The sequence below is a fragment of the Anas platyrhynchos genome, chromosome 3 (assembly GCF_047663525.1).
Source record: "Anas platyrhynchos isolate ZD024472 breed Pekin duck chromosome 3, IASCAAS_PekinDuck_T2T, whole genome shotgun sequence".
NCBI classification, from domain to species: Eukaryota; Metazoa; Chordata; class Aves; order Anseriformes; family Anatidae; genus Anas; species Anas platyrhynchos.
This window is the reverse complement of record NC_092589.1, coordinates 87,558,322-87,575,962: the sequence shown is the minus strand read 5'-3', so window position 1 is coordinate 87,575,962 and position 17,641 is coordinate 87,558,322. Positions and strand designations below refer to the sequence as shown.

General features: G+C 35.3%; 1 protein-coding gene across 8 annotated transcripts in view; it reads left to right on the top strand.

The window, feature by feature from the left end:
• MYO6 (myosin VI) overlaps positions 1-17,641 on the top strand; it is a 109,641-nt gene that overhangs the window by 83,642 nt on the left and 8,358 nt on the right. For 3 of the 8 annotated variants that reach the window (XM_072036257.1, XM_072036254.1, XM_027454971.3), the window contains 9 exons: positions 1,115-1,323; positions 1,718-1,796; positions 4,174-4,334; positions 6,887-6,916; positions 7,342-7,380; positions 11,627-11,656; positions 12,082-12,120; positions 14,975-15,078; positions 15,969-16,100. In XM_072036257.1, coding sequence (XP_071892358.1) covers positions 1,115-1,323; positions 1,718-1,796; positions 4,174-4,334; positions 6,887-6,916; positions 7,342-7,380; positions 11,627-11,656; positions 12,082-12,120; positions 14,975-15,078; positions 15,969-16,100 — 823 coding nt within the window. The remainder of the gene's footprint in view (positions 1-1,114; positions 1,324-1,717; positions 1,797-4,173; positions 4,335-6,886; positions 6,917-7,341; positions 7,381-11,626; positions 11,657-12,081; positions 12,121-14,974; positions 15,079-15,968; positions 16,101-17,641) is intronic. The other 5 variants (XM_072036258.1, XM_072036256.1, XM_072036260.1 and 2 more) reach the window with 3 other exon arrangements.

Genomic DNA, 17,641 nt, shown 5'->3' with positions numbered 1-17,641 from the left:
CTGAAGTAAATCTGGATTTTGGAATTATTATCTGTGTTTCAAAATCGGCACTAGAGAGTTTAAAGCAAAAATGTGTCTTGATCTTGTGAGATGGGTGTTGCTAGTCAGTTGCTTGTTGCTTTTATTATTAATCAGGGCTGAAACTTACAAGCATTTATCACAGAATGAGGAGATTGATATTCCAGTTATGAAGGGTTTTTTTAAGACCTGGTCATGAAGGAAATCAGTTGTTGAACTTGTATCAAGGCTTATAGTTCTTAGTCTCTTACAAGAAAAGCACACAGACAAAATGAAAATTCACCGGAATTTATCAGTGTTAGGAAAAAAATGTTGAGTTCTGTGTTTCATACCATGTTAATAGCCTTCTAAATGTCCTGTATTAAGATTTTGTTGTTTAAAATCACTGTTGGAGAAGTAACAGAGTTAGCCTGTCAACCTATACTTCTTTTTTTTCCTAATAAAAATTACACAACTTGATTCTCATCACGATACATCCTTATAAAAGGTTAGGAGAGACCCCATGTCACAGTTTTAGTGGTATACCTCATTGTAAATTGTAAAATTCAAATAAATTAAATCATCGCTATCAACGAAATTTGAAAACACATAGTGAAGGCAATTGCATTATTTTTTCTTTTAACACATTATTTGCTACTGATGCCTTTTTTAATCTGTTACTTACAATGTGCTCCATATTAAGACGTATAAGATTGTGTGGTGGCATAAAAGGCACAGCTGTAAATAACCACTATAAGAGCTAAGAACATGACACAAAATGCACCTACTTGGCTCTCAGTTTTCGTCTTAGGATGGTAAGCATTAATTTCTGTTGCATAACTGTGGAGCTTCAGAATTGAAGGCATGTTTTAAAGGAAAATCATGTCTAGTTTCAGTGATAAAATGGAGACTACTTCCTACAGTTATATAAGAGAGAGGAGAATAAAGGATCCAGAGTTCAAGCTCCCCAGTTCTGGAGTGTAATTTAATATAAGTAGAATTTAATTACAGCACTCAGTGCTTTCAGTTCTCAAATAGATTTTTCAAATATACATTTTTAAAAAGTGAATTACAAGTGTAAAGGAATATTAACCCCTCTTGTTATATCATTTTGCAGACCACAATGATGACTAGAGAACAGATCATGAAAGAATATGATGCTCTAGTTAGAAGCTCAGAGCAGCTTCTGAGTGCGCTGCAAAAGAAGAAACAGCAAGAGGAGGAAGCAGAGAGGCTACGACGCATCCAAGAGGAAATGGAAAAAGAACGAAAAAGACGTGAAGAGGAAGAGCAGCGCCGAAGGAAGGAAGAAGAAGAAAGGCGTCTGTGAGTGTCAGACAAGTTGCTGGTTTTAGAATGAGAAGAAAATAGGGAAGGCACTTTAATGAGGTTACTTTTAATAAGTGCTTAAAGAGAGTCACTTGGATTGTACTTGCAGTGTGCTATCCACTGTTAAAATACTTCTTTTTCCCTGATGACAATTTCTAATTTAGATGTAATCAGAACAGGTGATGAAAGATATTTTATGATTCAGCTGGCAATAAAGATGGATTTAGAAAGGCCCTTGACTTTACATACAGGACCTTGTCATGAGGACTATACAGACTCTTGGATTACCACTTAATTTTATGGAGCCCGATTTCATATCTCTTGTTCGCTTGCTTTGCAATAACTTTGCAATAACTAAAAATTTTAATTTCCTCTTCCTCTTTTGTAATAGGAAATCTGAGATTGAGGCAAAGAGAAAACAGGAAGAGGAAGAAAGGAAAAAGAGGGAAGAGGAAGAAAAGCGTATTCAGGTAATGTTTTAGCTGTTTTCTTGTTGTTGTTGTTTGTTTTGTTTTTGTTGTTTTTAAAATCTTTTTCACAGTGTAGGACCTCCATGCTGTCTAATGGCTTATAAATGAGTCTTAAAATTATACAGCAGTATTACATTAGGCACCCTTAATATTATCTGTCTAGAATTACTGCTATTATTGAATTACAACTACAAAAGGAGGAAAAGATGCATAAGGTAATCTGAGTTTTCAGGTAGGAAGGAATGTGCATGTGAATGAGAGGCATAAAGAAGCTTCTGCTGAAGCTGCAGAGATTTTTGGATTAAGAATGTATATTTTATCTGAGACAAAAGACAGAAAGGACCAAAAAAGGTAATATTTAAAAGTATTAATATTTCTAAAAATTCTTCTGATAGTGTTTGTAACTGAATGGGAATAGAGAGCAGAATGAGATGCCAGATTTTTTTTAGCTTCTTGCAGTTTTAATAATGAAGAAAGATGCCGGGCTCAAAGGGCTGTGATTAGCAGCTCAGTGTCTAGCTGGAGGCCTATTGTTTGGGCTGTACCCCTGGCATAAATATGCACTTAATAATAAAATATAATTATACACTTGTCTGTGTGTAGAAGTACTTGCTTGGGGAAGTGTAAAGCAGACAAGACAGAAGCAGACTCTTCTCAGTGTTATCCAGAGAAAGTACAAGAAGTAGTGGCAAGTTTGGGGCACTTTTTTTTTTTTTTTTTTTCTGGAAAAGTCATATGCAGACTCAGGCCATGTCAAGTATCAGCTTCCTTGTAAACATTTTCAGAATACTGGTAATATTGAGAGGCTACAAGTACCCCTCTTAACTACAACTGTGTAGAATACATGCAGTTCAAACTCTGCTCCTTCTCCATCTGCCTTGATTTTTGACGCCTCTTACTGATTCCACCATGAGCTCCCTGAATTGCGTCAGGACCCAGATCTTGTTTTCCTGTTTTCTCGGAGATTCTCTGTGTCCTGGGTAGAGAGGAGTCTCAGAAAGAATAAGCTTCCCTTTAGGGGCTGTTGCCATAAGCACAAGGCAGCGTGCTTGTCTGTCTCTGATTACAGACTTCTAAAGTCCCCTCTGTGATTAATCAGAAACAGATTTTTCCTTTTCTATATTTTGTTATCCTTAGAGTTAGTCTAACACTGATTTTCCTCATTGTTTTTGCATGCCCTTTTCTATCACCTCACCATTATTAATGATAAGCAAGCACCTGACACTAATGCCAAGATTAGAGCCTAACTGATGAAAAATAGATCTTTCCAGTGTTGTTGTCTATCACTTGTACTAGAGTAGTAAGCAATTCTGGCTTACAGAAGTTAAATGTAAAAAGAGTAAGCTGCTCTTTGACTAGTCTCTGAATCATTGCTTGGATACCACCATTGCAGGTATGCCTAGTGTTCTGGGAGAAGCTGGTAGGAAAAGTTTCCATTCAGGGACAGTTTAAATATATTAAATAGTGTCCACTCAGGAAGTGAACTGGACGCTTGCCAGAAGGTTTTAAACCATAGTCTGCCAGGACTGGGAGCATCTCTAGAGATGGTATTTATTTGTGTTTCTGGGATGTGAACATCTGCAGTGCAGAATGTAATTTACACTTTCACTTAAAAACACTTGCTGCATTTGGATACAAGGCAAGATACGTAATCCAGTAGGGCACTTTTTTCTTTTATGTAGTTAATTATTTGTTATCTGTTTTTCTGGTGGTAGCCCCTGTCAGCTAATCTGCAATGGAATTCAAAGGAAAAAGTCACTGGTGTTGCACTCTGGTGCAAATTCATGATGATGAGTGGGAAGTGACTTTGTCTCCAGTGTTGGCTTTTGGACACCAAGAAAGGCACTGCTAAGAGTTTGCATGTATGACTTGCAGAGGTTTGAACTGAATGGTCACATTTTACTTACTGTGTTTGCAAGTCTCGTTGTTAAATAATGATGGTAAGCTGGAATTGCAGCTTTGTTCTGCAGAGGCATTATATTTGGATTATTTTTCTGTTGCACTAAGTAGGAATTTTGAAATGTATTTAAATTCAAACCCAGAGCAGGTTCACAGAAGATTTCAGTGTTCATCTTCACCCCCTTTCAAAATACACAACAAAGCTAAGTACAAAGCAGTGCCTTTTGTAAAATCTTGTAATGCTAAGTGCAGAATATCAAGGGAGTATCGTGTTAGTGTTGTGGAGAATAATCATATTGCTCTGTGTCATCAGAGTTTTAATGAAGTTAGACAAAATTTAAGTCTATATTTCATAATAAAATAGATTTTAAAAAGCTATAAATATTTGTGTATTTTTTGCTAATTTTTGCTAATGTACTATTTTGTTTTTTATAGATTAAAGCTAAATGCATTTTTTACACATATATTTGTGATGCAGGCTGAAATTGAGGCTCAGCTAGCTAGAGAACGAGAAGAGGAAACCCAGCACCAGGCAGTTCTTGAACAGGAACGTCGTGATCGTGAACTTGCAATGAGAATTGCCCAGACTGGAGCAGAACTCAGCACTGAAGAGACAAAGTTTGATGTAGGATTGTGCAGGTACAGACTTAAAAGCTTAAATTTCTCTCTTTTGTTTCTCTCACCCCTTTGTGAAAACTAAACTCTTGTTTGTTTTATGTATTTTTCTATTAATTAAATAGTATCTTCATTTTATGTCTTGCTACATCAGTAATTTAGTAGATGTTTATGAATATGACTGCAGTTCTCTTGTCTGATTTCTGGCAAGAATGGCAACCATTTTAAGTTATGATTTTTATGACTGGCTTAAAGTAGGGAATGGAATTTCTTCAGTGGTAAGTAGTAATAAAATGTACCCTTTTTTATATACTTTATGGTTCCAATAGTATATTATGAATTCATGTGTTTTATTTTGCTTTGTTTTGTTTGAACAAAAAGACCTCTTTAAAGGCAGAAATCAGTTCTTTCTGTGTCCTGACAGATAATTTTTTTTTTAGAATTAATTATATGGGGCCAGTACCGTAAGCGTATACGAACTTGGATAGCCACCAAAGGCTTATTCCTTTGGTCGGCAGAAGGAAGAACTTGGGAAAGAACCTTAGGAAGAACTTGGGAAAGCACCGATATGTTGTTTTTGTAATATAAGTCCTATCATGTGCTTGCTTAACCTTGGGCAGGGAGGGAGTAACAAAGTGCAGGTAGGCTGCGTTTTGCTGCTAGGAAGTTGCCATGGTATTGTGCTATCTTGGGATGGGTATAAAAGAGCAGAAGTAGAGGTAAGAGAAGGTTTTTTGCTTCACTTGCAACTTGCATCGGAGTCCGTACATTCATTGCCACGGAATTAATGTATTTAACACAGATGGGTTTGAAAATCAAATGTCTTAAACTTTTGTTGTCTTTGCATTTTTTGTTGTTTTCTAGAAGTGCCTGCTTTTGCTGTACAGATCCACACTGCCTGCAAAGCAGGAGCTCTCTTCTCCTCTAAAGAAATTTTATAGCCAGTGAATGTTCACATAGTTGGTGTATTTTCTGTGTGGGTTTGTTTCTTCCCTAGAAAGTATCTTTAAGATGTGCTCTCTATGTAGTTCTCTGAAAGAGCTAACATAAAAAGATATATTTGAGTGACATCTCAGCAATTAGCAGTTCATTCAAAATAGGTGTTTTTTCTTTCTTTTACTAGAAGCAGTTCTAATTTCAGATTACCCAGTTCAGATAAGAACAAGACAGAGACAATACTTAGCAAAGCTTTGGTACCCAGTCAGGGTATTTTCTAAAGGATCTGTCCATTAACCAGGATTGGCTTTCTTTTTCTTTATCAAGAACACAGCAGTATTAGGATAAGTTATGGTGAGAATTTGGCATAAATGTCCAATAAAAGTAGTACTTACTGGTCAAATTGTATGCAGGACATGATCATGTCACTGGCCTAGTGATGTGAGTATTCATTACATATTTGTTGTTGAAAGAAGACTGTGTAGGAAAATCTCAAGTGTTTCTGTGGAATTTCAAGCTCCCAGATGTGTTCTCTTTACTACTCTGATTTCATATGCTTTTAGTAGCTCTGTGCCTGCGTGCCATAGCTAGGTAACTTTTTTGTCATGTACAATATTAATCTGGAGACACTTCAACTCAGATTAGTGTGTTTTTGTCCTCAGTTTTTATACAATTGCTATTGTATAGGCTCAGATGTGATTTTAATACGCTCAATTGAACATCCAAATTAATTGCTTCACAGACAGTATTCTGGGTATTTTCTTGCTTTCCCTGTTTGTATTTTGGTGCAATATAGTACTTTGAAGGTAAACCCAAAGTCGTGTAGCGTCACCTGGCAAATTTCCCTCAAAGATGGAAGAAGGGAGGGATTAGACAAGACGTGGTCAGAGAACTCAATAACTTTCCCATGTTAGTGAAGCTCAGTGTTTCCTGCTGCTCACAGTTGGTCCTGGTCTTTTTCTTGTGAAGTCCAGAAATGAATGGTAACGTAACCATCCTGATAGGTATAACTGCAAGGTTCTCTCTGCTGCGTACTGGTCAGAGAATGAAGACTCTTCTGACTGATGAGAAAGTACAGAATGGTCTGAACAAATTAACACAGCAATGTAAATCCTTTCTTAAAAAGATAAGATTTAAATCTAGAAGAAAATAGTAGAGACTTTTCTGCCCAAATGAGATTTCTTCTTAGCCTTGTAAGAACAATCCAAGTTCTAATTTGTAGCATATTTGATACTGGCGCTTTTGTAGGGATATGTGTGTGTCTTCACCATGGCATTTAGATGCAGTGTCTTTTAACAGCTTGCGTAAAGAAGCTATCTGTCCTGTTCCTAGAGAAGCTAAATGAATGAGGACTTTTTTTACTTCTTGTGATGGGCTTATCCAAGCATAAAACATATCAGTAACATGTCTCTAAATCTTTGATTTGGAAAAATTTTTTAATGGAAAAATAGGAGTTTTCAAGATTTCACTTCTATTTTTTTCTGAATTAACTTAACTTCTTAAAACAGTAGTTTAAAAAAAAGAGATAACAAATTATTGTAGAGGAAGAAATGTTAATATGACCTACCTTTTCCTGCTTCTGATTATTAGAATCAGACTAAGGAAGTAGTCTACCTAACGTAAATATCTTCTGTTTACAGAGCCAATGGAACAGAGCCTCGAATGACGGAGTATGACACTTTTTTCTATTTGAGTACTCTAATAGAAAAAATGTAATATTAATCAGTTCAAAGGAAATTTATTCTATCCTCTTATTTACTAATGCCCCATCTGTAATTTTGAAATCAATTTATAATATACCCTTACGTCTAATAAATTAATATCCTAATATATCTAATAATATCTATTTAAAGATGGTTATAATTAGTGTAAAATTTTTCATATATGATCAGTTTTTCACTGCCTTATATGATTAATTTAGTCTTAACAAAGAATCATATTGATATACATATTGGGATGGATACTTTTAAAAAATCAGTAGCTGTTTATTTTCTGTACTTTAATTTGTACTCAATTGGCAAGAGACTATCACCGTTAGAAAGGCTGTTTTTATTTTAATGTATTTGTTTTATGCTTACATACCATTTTTTTGTAGGCAACAAATGGCCAATGAAGTGTCACAAATATTGCCTAGGTAGGTGAGACAACAATATTGAAGGAATCAATCATTTCCTGTAAAGAAATCACACATGAAATCAGTTGGGGAAAAAAAGGCAGGGGGAGGGGCTTTGTTTTTAAGTGCTAAGCAAATAAGTAAATGATCTATTTCAGATAAATTTCCCTTTTCAACACCTTTTTCATTACCTGTCATCATGTGATTTTACAGGAAATATTTTTTTGCTGTTTTAATTACATAAAAACCAGTAAGAACAGTTTCTCTACGTTGGTATTTTGTGTAATTTTGATAGATAACATTCTTCGAGGTTTCTCCTCTTTTCACCATTCTTATGATGAAAAGTGGGGCTCCACATCTGTGGAAGAAGAATTTCTACAAATTCAAGAGTGTTAATTTAAATAATTTATGTTAATATAACTGTTTGTTTAATAAGGATATATTTCACTTTTCATTCACTGTTTCCATTCAAATAAAAAGTTTTGAAAATTGCTCTGTTTAAAAGCATGTAAAAAACAACTCAAGGCATGTAAACAAAATTTTCTTCTGAGATTGCTTGTGTGAAATAATGAAAGATTTTGTGTACAATGCAGAAGTAAGGGAGAAGCAGGGTTAGATCTGAATACAGTACTACTGTAACAGTCTCATAGTTGTTTGTTAGAATATATTTTCTGTTGAAAGAAATGTTATAGTGTCCTCCATACCAGTGAGTAATTAGGTGTTTGGGTGCCACCTGAAGACAAAGACAACATTTTGACATTCATTGTCTGAAGATTCACATCAGAAGTTAAACTGTTTGAAGTTTTTAAAAGCGAATCTTGTAAAACACAGCACTCTGCTGTGCAGTCTGAACATGGCTGGTGTTACATGATTGATGTCTAGTTACAGCATTGATAATTGTGAACACACCTGTTGCCTAAATTTGTTACTTGCAAAGGTATTTTAAAAATAGAAGTAAACAATGCTGCTTATAATTGTTAGTCTGTGAATCTAGATGGCCAGATTATACTACGTATATTGACAAAGTTCCAATGACAATGGCCAAGTCTTAATATGCAAAACCCACAAAACTTTGACTAAAATCAGAAGTTGTTATGGTTGAATTTAAAATGCAGTACTTCTTCCTACGTGCTTGTTTGACAATTTTTTTTTTTTTCACTATTCATATACTTGAAACTTTCAACTTGAGACCTTTTTGGTTGTTTTGTTGTTTTTTTTTTGTTTGTTTGTTTGTTTTTTTTGTTTGTTTTTTATTAAGTCTGAAAATACTGTTTATGATGGAGATCATTGCCAAATTGAGTGGTGAAGAGTGACTGTCAAGGATGATACTTCTCAGAGTAGCACTGCAATGGAACAGCTAAGCTGTTCAATTGGATTAGCATTCTTGAAGATTACTACTTTGACCAGAGGTCTTATGGCCTCGTTCTGCTGCTCTAAATTATGTAGCGAACTCTTAGAGTGGTAGGTGGTGTTGCTAAATAAGGAAAATCCTCCAGATTTGTCAAATTAAAGTTCAGCAAGGTTAGACACCAGATAGCGGAACTTACATTTAGCAGCAATCCTTTAATGTTCTACTGGCATTCTATTGATAACAATGTTAAAATTAACATGTTGAATTGAATTCTCCATTTCATGATATAGATATATTTTTATACTTACCATCAAAAAAAATGGGAAAGCACCAAGATGTTGTTTTTGTAATATAAGTCCTACCATGTGCTTGCTTAACCTTTGGCAGGGAGGGAGTAACAAAGTGCAGGTAGGCTGCGTTTTGCTGCTAGGAAGTTGCCATGGTATTGTGCTATCTTGGGATGGGTATAAAAGAGCAGAAGTAGAGATAAGAGAAGGTTTTTTGCTTCACTTGCAACTTGCATCGGAGTCCGTACATTCATTGCCACGGAATTAATGTATTTAACACAGATGGGTTTGAAAATCAAATGTCTTAAACTTTTGTTGTCTTTGCATTTTTTGTTGTTTTCTAGAAGTGCCTGCTTTTGCTGTACAGATCCACACTGCCTGCAAAGCAGGAGCTCTCTTCTCCTCTAAAGAAATTTTATAGCCAGCGAATGTTCACATAGTTGGTGTATTTTCTGTGTGGGTTTGTTTCTTCCCTAGAAAGTATCTCTAAGATGTGCTCTCTATGTAGTTCTCCGAAAGAGCTAACATAAAAAGATATATTTGAGTGACATCTCAGCAATTAGCAGTTCATTCAAAATAGGTGTTTTTTCTTTCTTTTACTAGAAGCAGTTCTAATTTCACAGAATCACAGAATCACAGAATTTCTAGGTTGGAAGAGACCTTCAAGATCATCGAGTCCAACCTCTAACCTAACACGAACAGTCCCCACTAAACCATATCCCTAAGCTCTACATCTAAACGTCTTTTGAAGACTTCCAGGGATGGTGACTCCACCACCTCCCTGGGCAGCCCGTTCCAGTGCCTAACAACCCTTTCAGTAAAGAAGCTCTTCCTAACATCTAACCTAAAACTCCCCTGGCGCAACTTTAGCCCATTCCCCCTCGTCCTGTCACCAGGCACGTGGGAGAACAGGCCAACCCCCACCTCTCTACAGCCTCCTTTAAGGTATCTGTAGAGAGCGATAAGGTCGCCCCTGAGCCTCCTCTTCTCCAGGCTGAACAAGCCCAGCTCCCTCATCCGCTCCTCGTAGGACTTGTTCTCCAGGCCCCTCACCAGCTTCGTCGCCCTTCTTTGGACCCGCTCAAGCACCTCGATGTCCTTCTTGTAGCGAGGGGCCCAAAACTGAACACAGTACTCGAGGTGCGGCCTCACCAGAGCCGAGTACAGTGGGACAATCACCTCCCTAAATTTCAGAATACATAGTTCAGATAAGAACAAGACAGAGACAATACTTAGCAAAGCTTTGGTACCCAGTCAGGGTACTTTCTAAAGGATCTGTCCATTAACCAGGATTGGCTTTCTTTTTCTTTATCAAGAACACAGCAGTATTAGGATAAGTTATGGTGAGAATTTGGCATAAATGTCCAATAAAAGTAGTACTTACTGGTCAAATTGTATGCAGGACATGATCATGTCACTGGCCTAGTGATGTGAGTATTCATTACATATTTGTTGTTGAAAGAAGACTGTGTAGGAAAATCTCAAGTGTTTCTGTGGAATTTCAAGCTCCCAGATGTGTTCTCTTTACTACTCTGATTTCATATGCTTTTAGTAGCTCTGTGCCTGCGTGCCATAGCTAGGTAACTTTTTTGTCATGTACAATATTAATCTGGAGACACTTCAACTCAGATTAGTGTGTTTTTGTCCTCAGTTTTTATACAATTGCTATTGTATAGGCTCAGATGTGATTTTAATACGCTCAATTGAACATCCAAATTAATTGCTTCACAGACAGTATTCTGGGTATTTTCTTGCTTTCCCTGTTTGTATTTTGGTGCAATATAGTACTTTGAAGGTAAACCCAAAGTCGTGTAGCGTCACCTGGCAAATTTCCCTCAAAGATGGAAGAAGGGAGGGATTAGACAAGACGTGGTCAGAGAACTCAATAACTTTCCCATGTTAGTGAAGCTCAGTGTTTCCTGCTGCTCACAGTTGGTCCTGGTCTTTTTCTTGTGAAGTCCAGAAATGAATGGTAACGTAACCATCCTGATAGGTATAACTGCAAGGTTCTCTCTGCTGCATACTGGTCAGAGAATGAAGACTCTTCTGACTGATGAGAAAGTACAGAATGGTCTGAACAAATTAACACAGCAATGTAAATCCTTTCTTAAAAAGATAAGATTTAAATCTAGAAGAAAATAGTAGAGACTTTTCTGCCCAAATGAGATTTCTTCTTAGCCTTGTAAGAACAATCCAAGTTCTAATTTGTAGCATATTTGATACTGGCGCTTTTGTAGGGATATGTGTGTGTCTTCACCATGGCATTTAGATGCAGTGTCTTTTAACAGCTTGCGTAAAGAAGCTATCTGTCCTGTTCCTAGAGAAGCTAAATGAATGAGGACTTTTTTTACTTCTTGTGATGGGCTTATCCAAGCATAAAACATATCAGTAACATGTCTCTAAATCTTTGATTTGGAAAAATTTTTTAATGGAAAAATAGGAGTATTCAAGATTTCACTTCTATTTTTTTCTGAATTAACTTAACTTCTTAAAACAGTAGTTTAAAAAAAAGAGATAACAAATTATTGTAGAGGAAGAAATGTTAATATGACCTACCTTTTCCTGCTTCTGATTATTAGAATCAGACTAAGGAAGTAGTCTACCTAACGTAAATATCTTCTGTTTACAGAGCCATTGGAACAGAGTTTCGAATGACGGAGTATGACACTTTTTTCTATTTGAGTACTCTAATAGAAAAAATGTAATATTAATCAGTTCAAAGGAAATTTATTCTATCCTCTTATTTACTAATGCCCAATCTGTAATTTTGAAATCAATTTATAATATACCCTTACGTCTAATAAATTAATATCCTAATATATCTAATAATATCTATTTAAAGATGGTTATAATTAGTGTAAAATTTTTCATATATGATCAATTTTTCACTGCCTTATATGATTAATTTAGTCTTAACAAAGAATCATATTGATATACATATTGGGATGGATACTTTTAAAAAATCAGTAGCTGTTTATTTTTTGTACTTTAATTTGTACTCAATTGGCAAGAGACTATCACCATTAGAAAGGCTGTTTTTATTTTAATGTATTTGTTTTATGCTTACATACCATTTTTTTGTAGGCAACAAATGGTCAGTGAAATGTCAGAAATATTGTCTAGGTAGGTGAGACAACAATATTGAAGGAATCAATCATTTCCTGTAAAGAAATCACACATCAAATCGGTTGGGAAAAAAAAGGCGGGGGGGGGGGTCTTTGTTTTTTAAGTGCTAAGCAAATAAGTAAATGATCTATTTCAGATAAATTTCCCTTTTCAACACCTTTTTCATTACCTGTCATCATGTGATTTTACAGGAAATATTTTTTTGCTGTTATAATTACATAAAAACCAGTAAGAACAGTTTCTCTACGTTGGTATTTTGTGTAATTTTGATAGATAACATTCTTCGAGGTTTCTCCTCTTTTCACCATTCTTATGATGAAAAGTGGGGCTCCACATCTGTGGAAGAAGAATTTCTACAAATTCAAGAGTGTTAATTTAAATAATTTATGTTAATATAACTGTTTGTTTAATAAGGATATATTTCACTTTTCATTCACTGTTTCCATTCAAATAAAAAGTTTTGAAAATTGCTCTGTTTAAAAGCATGTAAAAAACAACTCAAGGCATGTAAACAAAATTTTCTTCTGAGATTGCTTGTGTGAAATAATGAAAGATTTTGTGTACAATGCAGAAGTAAGGGAGAAGCAGGGTTAGATCTGAATACAGTACTACTGTAACAGTCTCATAGTTGTTTGTTAGAATATATTTTCTGTTGAAAGAAATGTTATAGTGTCCTCCATACCAGTGAGTAATTAGGTGTTTGGGTGCCACCTGAAGACAAAGACAACATTTTGACATTCATTGTCTGAAGATTCACATCAGAAGTTAAACTGTTTGAAGTTTTTAAAAGCGAATCTTGTAAAACACAGCACTCTGCTGTGCAGTCTGAACATGGCTGGTGTTACATGATTGATGTCTAGTTACAGCATTGATAATTGTGAACACACCTGTTGCCTAAATTTGTTACTTGCAAAGGTATTTTAAAAATAGAAGTAAACAATGCTGCTTATAATTGTTAGTCTGTGAATCTAGATGGCCAGATTATACTACGTATATTGACAAAGTTCCAATGACAATGGCCAAGTCTTAATATGCAAAACCCACAAAACTTTGACTAAAATCAGAAGTTGTTATGGTTGAATTTAAAATGCAGTACTTCTTCCTACGTGCTTGTTTGACAATTTTTTTTTTCACTATTCATATACTTGAAACTTTCAACTTGAGACCTTTTTGGTTGTTTTGTTGTTTTTTTTTTGTTTGTTTGTTTGGTTTTTTTTTGTTTGTTTTTTATTAAGTCTGAAAATACTGTTTATGATGGAGATCATTGCCAAATTGAGTGGTGAAGAGTGACTGTCAAGGATGATACTTCTCAGAGTAGCACTGTAATGGAACAGCTAAGCTGTTCAATTGGATTAGCATTCTTGAAGATTACTACTTTGACCAGAGGTCTTATGGCCTCGTTCTGCTGCTCTAAATTATGTAGCGAACTCTTAGAGTGGTAGGTGGTGTTGCTAAATAAGGAAAATCCTCCAGATTTGTCAAATTAAAGTTCAGCAAGGTTAGACACCAGATAGCGGAACTTACATTTAGTAGCAATCCTTTAATGTCCTACTGGCATTCTATTGATAACAATGTTAAAATTAATATTTTGAATTGAATTCTCCATTTCATGATATAATATATATATATATATATATATATATATATATATATATTATACTTACCATAAATAATGCTAAGTGTGATGAAGAGTTACTTTCCTTAGTACTGATCAAAAGGCAGAGGTAATTTTTCAGTCAGATTTCTCATGTACCATAACTGGAAGCTGTGTGTTTACTCAAATTAGTAACATGAGGAAGAATAATTAAACTGAGGCTGCAATAAACAGTAAGATTCTGTAGTTTTAATTACACTAGAAGAGATGGTGCTGTTGCTATTAAGAACATTTGGCTAAACAGATTGCTTTTATTCTATCAAATTTAACAAATGCTATTTATTTTTATCTCTGCTTTCAGAAATGCTGCATCTATACAGAGAAAACTTTCATAGAAAATATATTTATATCTTCTTAACTAAAAAAGGAAAATATGTAATCTAGCAACTTATTCGTACTGTTAAAGAAATTGGAGATTTTAGTAATAGTTTCTCATATGCTGTTGACTTCACTGCACGCTACTTACATGATAAAAGCCTTTTGCCTTTGAAAAGAACTGTTTCTGGTTAGGTCTTTTAGTACTGGTCAATGTGATTTTTGTTCCTTGTTATCTACTGTAATAATGACTTTTTTCCCCTCTCCAGACTAGCTATTGCTGTTCTCAGGTAGCCGCTATAAAATTAATGTAGAGTTATATTGCTTTCTTCTCTCAAATTAGACTTCTGTCAGAAGCATGGAATGTTTTCTCTAGTGTTGAAAAAAAATTTTGTTCATCTTTTAAATAGCAGAAGAAACACCATTTCTCCCTTCAGAAATATTTTCCCTTTTTGTCTGTTTTTCTAATGGAACTGAAAATGTGTATAGCCACTCTTTGTGTTCTGCATATTGACTAGTACCAAGAAAAAACTGGAGTGGGGTACACACAGAGACATTGAGTATGTGTCTTCTCACACATAAGCACTCAATATTCCATGGTGATTCCTTTTTACCTTTAAGCAGCTCATCAGATTATTCGTTTAGAAAGATTTTGGACCTAAAAGATGCTTTCCTATTTTTTTTCTTAATCATCAGAGCATCTTGAAGTAATTTGTTATTTTGCTTTTGAATTCAGTCCTGCTATTCATTTTCGTTGTGATAAATGTGCTGCAGTGTTGATTGTAATACCTGTTCCTTCTGTTGTAAAAATCCCTATTCCTTACCTGTCCCTTAAGAAATATGTATATATTTTAATATATATTATTTTTTGAACAATTATAGAGGTCCTCAAGTTCAAGCTACAAAAGCTGCTGCTGGTAATAAGAAGTATGATCTGAGTAAATGGAAATATGCAGAGCTTCGTGACACCATCAATACATCTTGTGGTAAGTTTTATTTTCTTATTTCTGAGAGAAAGAAGTCAAGCTCACATATACAAGACTGCAACAATGTGTTTCAGCTAAATAGTTGGTCCAATACATGGTGCTAACGTGTGTTCATCCTTAATGCAGTTCAGATCCTCTTATGTGTCTAATGAAGAAACCTGGGAATCAGTCTCTTAGTATCGTGAAATTCAGCAAAATTAAAGTGTGTTTAATAAAGTGGACGAATAATTTGGATCTCAAAGTGGAAGAACTATGTATATCTAAGTCAAATTAGCTTAATTAACTCCGTCAGGCTTGGTGCCACATTTGGAGAGATGTATCCTTAGAGAGCCTGTCCCAGTGCCCAACCGCACTCTCAGTGAAGAACCTTTTCCTAATACCCAACCTATCCATTCTTCCCTGATGCAGCTACATGCTGTTCCCTCGGGTCCTATCACTGGTCACCAGAGAGAAGAGATCAGCACCTGCTCCTCCACTCCCCTCCTGAGGAAGCTGTAGACATTGGGAAAGACTTTGCATTGTTGCATTGGGAAAGATTTTTGTCTGCACCTTAAAAACAAGCACACGGTCCCCAAAAGCATTTTTGCTTTCTGTTCAATTGTTCTGTTGAATTACAACAGAGGTTTGTGCAACTGCTGAACAACAAATCAAAATACCAAATCAACAGAACGTATATAAGCTTTTAGTTGTCTTTGAAAGTACTTCATTATTTTTAACTCCTTCTTCAAAGAACTGCTCAGTTACAAAATTTCAATTTCCTGCTAATTTAATGTATTAATGTAACAACTTGATGTACCTATCAATACAGAAAAACATAAATATAAATGACATACCATAAATCATCCTTCTGATTTTCTCACTCCTCCCTTCTTTTCTTATTTTTGAGACAGATATCGAACTGCTCGCGGCTTGCAGGGAAGAGTTTCATAGAAGGCTAAAGGTGTATCATGCTTGGAAATCCAAGAACAAGAAACGCAATGCAGAAACAGAACAACGTGCTCCAAAATCAGTCACAGACTATGGTGAGGAGAGAGAATTTCATATTTACATTAATTTTGATGAAAGTATTCCAGAGAAAACATTTCTAGAACAAATTTAGTTGTTATGTTGAAGGAAATTGTTTTTTCAAGAGAATTTTCATATTAAGGTAAATATTTTGAAAAGATTGGAACTGGCGAATAGTTTGCAGAAAGTAGAATATGTTCATAATAGATACATTGAATAGCTCTTCCTAAAGCTTTTTGTTTTCATACCAACTCATATAACAACAACATTTCCATACTCATACCAATTCATATACCATACCAAAATTTGTTGGAAATTAAAATTGGTTCTTGATTTGGTAGTGTATTTACAGACATCTTTATTAAATGTTTATTGCTATGCTGCTTAAGACTAAGGAAGATTGTTTTCCATTTATAAAGCCTTGGTTTGCATTTTGAGACTTCTGAGACTTTATTTTTAAGATAGTTCATACTAGTTCTGACCTCTGTAGTTAAAATATTGCAAGAGTACTGTTAGGTGTAATTCTCTGCACTGAACTATCACTAAGACTGGAATAGAGATTCTAAACAGTTCTCACAAATAGTCTGGAGAACTGTGTATGCGTTTTTTGGTGCTAGGAAAAACATTTGGAGTCCAGGCAAAACAAAAAGCCTTGGGTGGTTTCTCTTGCTTTCACCCTTCCTTAAGATACAGATATGTAGATGCCAATGCTCTTAAAGAGAGTTAATCATTTCCTCATTTAAGTTGCCTTATATATTTCAGGTTACTTTTTTCCTTTTATGAATTCTACGAGTGTTGATACCGCAATTTTTGATTATGGGATTACAAATTTTGCAGAGTGTCTGCTTTCATATTAGATAGTTATTCAGCTGATTTCACAGATGGGTGCTTATTGCCAAAGCAATGCACTAATGAAGATCAGTGACTGACATTTAAATTCAATGAGAAGGTGTAGGAGTTTCTGTGTTACTACTGCCAAACCTGAAAATGAGGTGCCCAGTTTCTGGAGGTATATAGATTTGGTAGTGGTGGTTTTGTTTGGTCCAGTGATCATCTGATAAAACAAGAGTCTACCAGATGAACAGAATCACAGCAAACTGATACAATGATTCAGACTTCCTGTCCTCTGGTCCTGGCTGCAATGGGAAGAGGCAGAGGAAAGGGCAGATGAGGACAGGATGTTTCCACCAACATCCCATTAGCCTGGGCTTAGTGCACAGTCCAGGGACATGGGAAAAGTAGATCCCAGGTGCTCTTTTTCTCAGTGTCAGTTGTTATACAAAGGTGTCTACCTTCTATTGATTCATTTACAGAGTTAGGCATTGCTTGAGCATTACCTGAGAATTTGAGCTTTTCAGACATCTTTTATTCAGATATGTGGGCAGGGGAGATCAGGACTCGTAGAAAAAAACTCATCAAAGATTGGGGTCTTGTGGCCATGCCTTGTGATGTTGCCTTCAGTGCTTAAGAGAGCTTATGAATAAAACAACGTGAAAAGGCATTTCAAGCATTTCTGCAAAGTAGTAAGTTGTTTTGAATTAGAGCTCTCAAATTTTGT